Source organism: Squalius cephalus, assembly GCF_949319135.1.
Source record: "Squalius cephalus genome assembly, chromosome: 10".
In the NCBI taxonomy this organism is placed as follows: Eukaryota; Metazoa; Chordata; class Actinopteri; order Cypriniformes; family Leuciscidae; genus Squalius; species Squalius cephalus.
In genome coordinates, this window is record NC_137131.1 from 1,972,002 (window position 1) to 1,982,001 (window position 10,000).

At 33.5% G+C, this 10,000-nt stretch overlaps 2 protein-coding genes across 2 annotated transcripts in view; one reads left to right on the top strand and one right to left on the bottom strand.

The window, feature by feature from the left end:
- kif5ab (kinesin family member 5A, b) overlaps nt 1–10,000 on the top strand; it is a 581,587-nt gene that overhangs the window by 534,795 nt on the left and 36,792 nt on the right. The window lies entirely within an intron of this gene.
- Nucleotides 5,368–10,000, bottom strand: part of snta1 (syntrophin, alpha 1) — a 38,805-nt gene continuing 34,172 nt past the window's right edge. The window contains exons 7-8 of the mRNA XM_079883544.1: nt 9,320–9,507; nt 5,368–7,981 (exon numbers count right to left, since the gene is read on the bottom strand). Coding sequence (XP_079739670.1) covers nt 7,889–7,981; nt 9,320–9,507 — 281 coding nt within the window. The 3' untranslated portion in view covers nt 5,368–7,888. The remainder of the gene's footprint in view (nt 7,982–9,319; nt 9,508–10,000) is intronic.

The window sequence follows — 10,000 nt, forward strand, 5'->3', positions numbered from 1 at the left end:
CATGCATGATTTCAAACCATGACGTCTTAGTGTATTACCAACAGTAACCTTGGAAACGGTGGTCCCAGCTCTTTTCAGGTCATTGACCAGCTCCTCCCGTGTAGTTCTGGGCTGATTTCTCACCTTTCTTAGGATCATTGAGACCCCACGAGGTGAGATCTTGCATGGAGCCCCAGTCCGAGGGAGATTGACAGTCATGTTTAGCTTCTTCCATTTTCTAATGATTGCTCCAACAGTGGACCTTTTTTCACCAAGCTGCTTGGCAATTTCCCCGTAGCCCTTTCCAGCCTTGTGGAGGTGTACAATTTTGTCTCTAGTGTCTTTGGACAGCTCTTTGGTCTTGGCCATGTTAGTAGTTGGATTCTTACTGATTGTATGGGGTGGACAGGTGTCTTTATGCAGCTAACGACCTCAAACAGGTGCATCTAATTTAGGATAATAAATGGAGTGGAGGTGGACATTTTAAAGGCAGACTAACAGGTCTTTGAGGGTCAGAATTCTAGCTGATAGACAGGTGTTCAAATACTTATTTGCAGCTGTATCATACAAATAAATAGTTAAAAAATCATATATTGTGATTTCTGGATTTTTTTTTTTTTAGATTATGTCTCTCACAGTGGACATGCACCTACGATGACAATTTCAGACCCCTCCATGATTTCCAAGTGGGAGAACGTGCAAAATAACAGGGTGTTCAAATACTTATTTTCCTCACTGTATATACATACATATATATATATATATACATATATATAATACTGGTTCAACATCAAGGTTAATGGGTTTATTATGAAACACACACATGTGCACCGTAACGCAATATGAATCACTTTGCATAAAAGCATCTGCAGAATGAATAAATGTATAAATGATAATTAGCCTGAATGCGCCTGAAATGAGCCTAGAATGACTGATAATGAGCTACGGAGAAATTAAACTATAACCCACCTGTTACAGATTTAACAGTACATCTGTTCTGTGATGAGATATAAATATGAAGAACAAAATATGAGCAAGGACAGATCTGTCATCATCTCACGATGTTTCTTCTGTGAAACACAAATGGAGAAGTTCAGCTGAATGTCCACGACTGAAAGTGATTCACTGCAACAATAAATTAGTCCAATTAGCTAGCCTATATCAATTAGGTTAAAATGGGCTATTTGTAGAATTCAGAAAGCCTTGTTAAAGTCTTATTTTCTAAGCAAATTTGAAATACATAAATGTAAATTCACCAACAACAAACCAGTTTTTCTTGTTGTTGTTTTTTTAAAAAAGAATTTAAAATGTACCGTAACGCTATTTAATCTTTTGTAAATAAGAAAGCAAGTAAAACAACCTCGGTTTGTAATGACTTTAATGTTGTACACTCTAAAATGATATCTTACCCTCATAATCATTTCAAGCATAATCAAGCATAATCATTTAAAACAAAAAAAAAGTCACATTAAAGTCGCCATGAAATCAACATTTACCCCATTTACTTTGTTAGCGCACATTATGTGATTCAAGCCCCAGAAATAATTTTTTGTTCTTCAATTAGAAGTAAAAAGTTTATAAAATACCTTTGCAGCGTCCACGCTAATGAGAGCTATACGGGTAGATGAATATGTAATACGCTTTCCTCTCAATAACAAAATAAACACACAACAAAAATGTCAGCGGTGAGATGTGTATGTTTGAACCAGCTGTGAATCTCCAGCATCATGTTGACGAAATGAGGAAATTAACTCTTCCGGCTTTCGGTGTTTTCACTGTTATACGGTAGGGGGCGCTATTACACATCTTCTGAAAGAGTGAATCTCCTGATTAAAACACAGGCGAAGAAGAAGCAGAAACAAGCGATATGTAAACAGATGCAAATGTAAAATAACGTGTAAATAACAGTAAGTAAACAGCATGTATTACAGATGGAAATGTCGACTGTTCATCGTTCTGAATCTGGATGTAGGATGTACAAAAACGCTTTTTTCTCAAAATCTTTCTTTTTTAATATAAAACTTATCAGTCCACATTCAAGTGTTAAAAGAATGAATGCATGAAGCTAGAATAAAACGTTTATTATTATTATTATTATTAATATTTCTCTGTTCTTTCTTTTGATATATTGGGAAAGAGTTAAAATTAGCCTACACTGTTATGCTAGTTTGATTCTAAAGTATATTTTAGACTCTGGTTTGAATCCCTTTTCTTTGACACATTGGCATTACTGTGCAGAACGGCTCTTTTGTCTATTTTATCCAGAATACTGAGTTAATTTAATGTTCTGTCATTGAACAGAAGAGAGGCTCTCGGGAGCGCGCGTAACCGTCACTTCCTTTTGATTTTCCCGGCAAAAACGTCCCGAGGAAATTCTTACACACAGCCCCTTTAATAACATAATTTAATTTCAATTCAGCATTTCAAACTTAACGTGAAACGTGTGGTTACTGTCTGTCTGTAAAAGTAAGTGACACTGATATGAATTTATATACATTTATAAATTTGTCTCAAACTAAAACAGAACAATCTGTTCTTATAGACCTTATGTAGCCCCGCCCCTTTTCAGCGCTGCGCTCGTTGTCTTTTGACTTCCGGTTTTATTTTCACAGCGATCTTGTATTTATGAATGAACGGCTCGTTTTAAAATCTTCCCGGTCTACTGACATTTGTTAAGACATCTGGTTTAAACATTACAATCCTCATGATAACTTTCGTTAAATTTTGTTAACTTTATATTAAGTAAATCCACTTCAAAAGCGAATTACTCCTGGACAGCAATGCCATAGGAATATACAGAGCGACTGCAAAAACGGAAGTTCAAAGACAATATTCTAAAGATGGCGGCGCCCTTGTTTCTCTGGCGCATAAGGTCTATAGACCTTATGCACCAGAGAAACAAGGGCGCCGCCATCTTTGGAAAATTGTCTTTTAACTTCCGTTTTGCGGTCGCTCTGTATATTTATATGGCATTTCTGTCCAGGAGTAATTAGCTTTTTAAGTGGATTTACTTAATGTAAAGTTAACGAAAGTTATCATGAGGACTGTAATGTTTAAAGCAGATGACTTAACAAATGTAAATCGACCGGGAAGATTTTAAAACGAGCCGTTCATTAATAAACACGCAAAACGCTGTGAAAATACAGACCGGAAGTCAAAAGACAATGAGCGCAGCGCTGAAAAGGGGCGGAGCTACATAAGGTCTATAGTATAGGCCTATATCATAATATCTGTTCTTGTAGTATATTTCTTATAGTATAATATCTGTTCTTAATTGATTTTGCCTCAAAATATTGACAAACATTATAAGCAGGCCTTTAGGGGAAAAGATAAATTATGAAAAATGTATAACTGAAGTTCACTTTTATAAACCATAAAAATAATTCTGCAATAATAATAAAAAATCACTAAGCTTGAAACATCACATAAACAAATCTAAACAGAGCTCTGTATAGAATGAATCTTTATTTCATTACAAATCAATTCATGTCAACCTTGAATTCAGCGATTTTAAAACTTCACACACGAACAGAACCGAAGCATCGTTCAGAATGAATCAGTGATTCATTTGATTCATCCCTATGAAGCGGACAGACACGTGGCTTCTGGCATGTTCTTAATGCACCCATTTTCTCTCTTCTCTTCCTCCTGAGTGCTTTCCATTTTTCTATCTAATCATCTCTCTCTCTCTCATCTCAATTTTTCCAGCTAACTGATAGAAACACAGCGGCCTGCTGCCAATCTCTGTTGCCATGCCGACGGTTGCCGGGTAAAGGTGTGTTATGTTTGTTGGTTTTGAGTGAACCTTGATTAATTGCTCTGATAACAGTGTTATTATTATCCATCAATATTGTCCCGAATATAGCCTACCTGCACTCTTCATTTCACTCACTGAATCGTTCTGCGGTATAATTATTTTCTGTAGAAAATGTTTATTCTCTGGAAAAAAGGTCATTTTTAAAAAGGTATCAATTTGCATGGATTCAGATCTGACTCAGTATGAAAAATAAATAAATGTCCTTAAACGTGTCATTGAACATTGAACACAGAAGTGAATGACTCAAATCATGATAGATGGGACTCTCTTTAGTGTTTTACATTTTTTACATTTATTAACCCATATTTTGATATAAAAAAAAAAAAAATATATATATATATATATATATATTTATATAGCCTATATCTAATTTTGCCTAATTTTATTCTTTTTAATTGTATTATTCAAATAATAATAACAGTTGTATTATTTTATTGAAAATTAAATATCATTCTTTCATTTCCAAATGTATTTTCTTTCTAAAAATGAACATTTTTTCATTATTATTTTTTGATTATTTATTTTCCTTTTAATTTTCTATTTAAAATAATAATAATGATAATAATTTTATTGAAAGTAAAATATCAATCTTATATTGTCACGTAGTTTTTTTTTATATGCTAAAAAATATTTGTATTTAAAATAAATTTTTTCATTATTATTAATTAATTTATTTATTTTCTATTTAATCTTTATTTTTAAAATAATAACAACAATCATTTCATTATTTTATTGTAATTAAAATATATTTTATTGTCATATGTTGTTTTTCTATAAAATACAAAAAAAATATATTTTTTGGGGTTATTTATTTATTTGCTATTTAATACAATTTTAATACAATTTATTATTTTATTGAAATTAAAATATTCTTTCATTTTCATAGTTTTTTTTTAAATGCTAAAAAATAAATTCATTATTATATTTGTGTTATATATATATATATATATATATATATATATATATATATATATATATATATATAATATTTTTTCTATTATTAAAATAACAACAAAAAATTTATTGAAATTAAAATATTCTTTTCACTCGTTATACAAATGTTAAGGAAACGTTCCATTCTATCATTCTTCAAACATTATGGGAATGTTACTTGAAACGTTCCATGAACGACGCATAAATGTTTTTGTGTTAATGTGTTGAGGATGTCATTAAAGACCACATAACTTTGAACAAATTCTATAAATGTTACTGTAAGAATGTTTGTTCATAACCTTCTGAGAAGGTTCCCTGTCAGACCTCAGTAATCTCTCAACAATATTTCTATTTATATCTCAATTTGATGAATTCACATTCATTTTATACTTTTATACTCTTACTAAATGACATCTAGTGACATCTAACATTATTTTTCTTAAGAGATTTTCACAAAAACAGCAGTTACCCAGTGTGCCGATGCATTGAATATGTTCCCTCAGAAGCCAGTTGGTGGATTGTGTTTGGTGTGTGTGTGTGTGTTTTATTGGGCTTCTCGTCCGTGTTTTTGTCCATATATGAGAGCAAGCGTTCCCTGGCCGCTCTTGAAATGATCCACAACCCAAGAAAACTCCAGCGAGGATGAAGTCAACAGTTATATTTATTGCAATTTTATATACAAACAACCCTTAAAGGCACTGTTTAAATAAGGATATAATGATTTTCCTTTTGATAGCTAACATAGGTTGAATATAGTTTAGTTTGAATTATATATTACAATTTAGTAGAGTGTAAAAAAAGGCCACATGAAGGATATTCTCCACCTCAGCAAGCTGGGACAGTCTGGCTGTAAAAGTACCGTCACAATGTAACGAGACAAAAAGAGTCTTAAACATGTGAAAACAGGGAGACATCCTTGAGGAATACCGCCATTATTCACACAAATCAGTTCAAAAGAAAGAAAAGCCATATTGCATGTGTTCAGAATATACTGCATACTGCCTGTACTGTGCAACAATGAACACTGCTATTCCCGCATGTAGCGTCTGCTCATCCCAGAACAATCGGACGCTCTCGGAACGTTCTGCCTAGAAGTAACGGATTGTTATTTTTTTAAATATTTTTTTAATATATTTTTTTAGGGCTGTGAAAAGATTAATCGCGATTAATCGCATCCAAAATAAAAGTTTGTGTTTACATAATATATGTGTTTGTACTTGGTATAATTATTTTGTATAAATACACACACATGCATGTATATATTTAAGAAATATTTGCATACATATACTGTATATATTTATAATTTATATTATATATAAGTATAATTTTTTTATATATAAATAACACAGTTTTTCTTAAATATATACATGCATGTGTGTGTATTTATATATACAAATTTAATTATACACAGTACACACACATATATTATTTAAACACAAACTTTTATTTTGGATGCGATTAATCGCGATTAATCTTTTCACAGCCCTAATTATAATTTTTTTTATATTAATATTAAAAAAAAAAAAATTAATATTTTTAAAAATATTTTAATAAGGTATTGTTAATTTTACATTAACGTATAATGTTAATTTAAAGTTATCTGGTCTTTAATAATGGTATCAAAACATTAGAACAAATATGTGATTCATGCATCATTTATGGAACGTTTTTAAACATTACTATTTCTTCTTTTTCTTTAGATGGCTCAAAACATTCAAAAGAAACGTTCCCACAACACTTGCAAAATGAGAAATAGAGAAAACATTAAGGGAAACATTCACATAACCAAAGTATGTTTTGAACATTAATTTAAAAAAAAAGTCAGTTTTAGGTGTCGGATCAAATGATGAATCGAAGAAAATTCAAAATCCACTGCATTTATCACAATGGAAATGGAAGGTCAAGTGCAGTGCATTGTGGTATAGAGTTTTCTGTGCTGATTTTGGCATGTTGTAGTGCATACAGTGACATGTAACTGTAGTATGCATGCAGAAAACTGACATATAGTGCACAGTATATACAGTATGCTATTCTGAACACATCTGAGAGGTCAGATCATGTGGACTGGACTGCTAGTAATGCTCATTATGCTCACTAGAGGTCAGTATAACTTAGTTATTTAACATGAACACAAACTGAATTACAAGCGTTTCTCAGATCTAATGAAGGTTTGTCCAATTTTAAATCTGAATTACAATTCTCCGTTGAGAGTTTTATTTGTAGTTTTGGCATGTAAAATAAACAAAAGAGTGAGGCATAACCATATTTCCCTTACAAAATCAACATAAATACTATGGTATATGAATATGACAATCATCAAGTACCACAGTATCACCATCTGATCCATGGTATTACCACGGTAGCTTTAGTAAGGGTTTGGCAGGTTGACTCTCTCTCTCTCTCTCTTCACAGATGCATAGATTCATAGTAGATATTCTGGAAGACGACGTATCTTATAAAGGTTATGTTCAAAATCAGAAGCAAGTCAAATTAGTCATATCTCACAGATTTGAGATTTTATTTCTCAAAGCGCTCTCAGCTGCCGAACGTTAAAGCCCTTTCCTTGATCAGAGCGGCTGCGTGTTTCACAGTCTCACACAAACCGTGAAACACTAGCTCTGTTCAAAACCTAGTGAGCGCCCTACTTAGACAGCATTTCAAGGCATCATTGGAAGGAGACAGCAAATCTGAGCGCAGAATCACTTATAAAATCTACATAAGATAAGAGAAATTATAATAAATAATTAAACACTGAAAAGTATTAAGCTTATTGATATAATTATAATCATTCAATTTATTTATTTGATTTGCAATGGACTATTTTATGTTTATTTGCATCATTTTTAATCTTAGCAACATAATGTTGACGTGAAGAGCACTATCTGTGCAGCATCCCGAGGTGCAGACTGGATGCTGCCTATGTAGACTCACTAGGTTCTAGAACACAGTTTAATATCTTGTCTTGTTTCTGTCGCCGCTCTGAAAACATACGATTAACGTGATTAGGTTTTTAAACATTCACAAAGTTTATCCGAGATACAAACCAATAGAATGAGAAAGAATAAAAAGGACAGAGCTATGAGGAAGTCATCACTGCTTGGCTTTCGGTCTGGGACAGTCTGTGATGGGAGATTTGGTTTGATGTCCAGTGGTCCACCGTTACGCCAACAGCCCGAGTCGCTTGACCTTGGCTGACAGGAAAGAGTGAATGATGAAGACGATGGTTTTAGGGCACGAGTGAAGGTCCAGTTGCTGAAAAAACCAGGAGAAAGAGAAGAATGCCATTAAATTCAAAAGAAATTGACGCTTCTGAGAAAAAGACCCTATAATGATCTCACATTTCAGAAGAGATCTCAATATGAATCAAACTCTTCCAGAAAGCTGAGCAATAACATTTCCAGTCACACTTTATTTTACAGTGTCCTTGTTACATGTGTTACATGCATAGTAATAACAGTAAATTATGCATAATTACATGCAACTAACCCTCAACCAAACCCTAACCCTATAGTAAGTACATGTAGTTAGTTAATATTACTCAGTACTTCAATATATAATTACACTGTAACAATGACACCTTAAAATAAAGTGTAACCACATTTCCTTATAGGAAATAGTAGAGCTGCATAATTAATCATTAAAAGATTGCAATCTCGATTTAAACACCCACATGATCTCATTCCTAAATGACAGTGGTTCGGCTGTGTCTATTAAATAGACATTTGTTTGTAGTTTAGATATAAACATTAATGTCTACGGAAGCCATCAAAATAGAGTAAAAGTAACATGTTGCTTCAAATAACGATTGTATCGATTATATCGTTACGCCAGTAGGTGGCGACAAGTGACTGTTAAAATGTATTTGTCATTGAATCAGAGAATCAAGAGAATCATTCAAACAACTGAATCATTCATTCAAGATATTTGTTCAAAAACGCTGATTCATCCTGTAATGAAACGAGTTAAGTATTTATGAGCGAGTCATTGAATCATTCATTCAAGATATTTGTTCAAAAACGCTGATTCATCCTGTAATGAAACAAGTGAAGTATTTATGAGCGAGTCATTGAATCATTGAAGAGATTTGTTCAAAAACACTGATTCATTCAGTAATGAAACAAGTGAAGTATTTATGAGCGAGTCATTGAATCATTCATTCAAGAGATTTGTTCAAAAACACTGATTCATCCAGTAATGAAACAAGTGAAGTATTTATGAGCGAGTCATTGAATCATTGAAGAGATTTGTTCAAAAACACTGATTCATTCAGTAATGAAACAAGTGAAGTATTTATGAGCGAGTCATTGAATCATTCATTCAAGAGATTTGTTCAAAAACACTGATTCATCCAATATTTTTTTCAAGTGCAATTCAGAGTAATTAAACATTTTAAATAGACTGCATTTTGTCAGAACCTCTAGTAAAAATGATGTTATTTTGTTTAATTGTCTGTTCAGAATCATGGGAGAATCGTGATCTCTGTTCGAAACAAGAAAACCGTGATTCTGGATTTATCCGGACTCGTGCAGCTCTAGGAAGGAGTAATGCTTCATAAACCATCAGTGTGAAAAGTGCAAAAGCGTGTCTCACGATCTCGGCTTCTGGGCCTCCGAAGTCCAGGAACATCATGCGTACGCCGTCGTCTGAGGACATGCGCAGGCGCTCGAACGGCTGCTGGAGGAGAACGTTCTTCCTGACGCCGGCCTCCTCCGTGAACAACGAGAAGCCTTTGTCTATGTGAACGCTCAACAAACACGGCTTCCCGTTCCAGCTGCACGCTGCAGGAAACACACAGGATCACGGCCTTCAATCACAAGGAAAAACTAGGAAAAACGCTTAAAGGGATAGTTCACTTTGAAATTAAATTTTGGTATGTTTTAGCTTACCTCAAGGGCATCCAAGATGTAGGTGTCTTTTTTTCCGCAGTAGTTTCAATTTTGATATTTTTAGGTCAAACCGTTCTTGTCTGTCAGTCATTTAATGCAGGTATATGGATACTGACTCAAAGAGCATGCACAGAGTCCAAAATAAAACAGTTCCCCATTGTAAGTACACATTGATGGCCTAAGACACGAAACGAGCGGTTTGTGTGAGAAAACGAACAGTATTTATATAGTTTTTAGCTCTTATAACACAGCCGCGTCCAAGTGATCTGAGGGCTCGGCGGGTATAGATATACTAGATGTCGCCTTGGCTACGGTTCCGTTCCAATGAACTGCAGTAGCCAAGGCGACATCTAGTGTATATATCTATACCCGCCGAGCCCTCAGA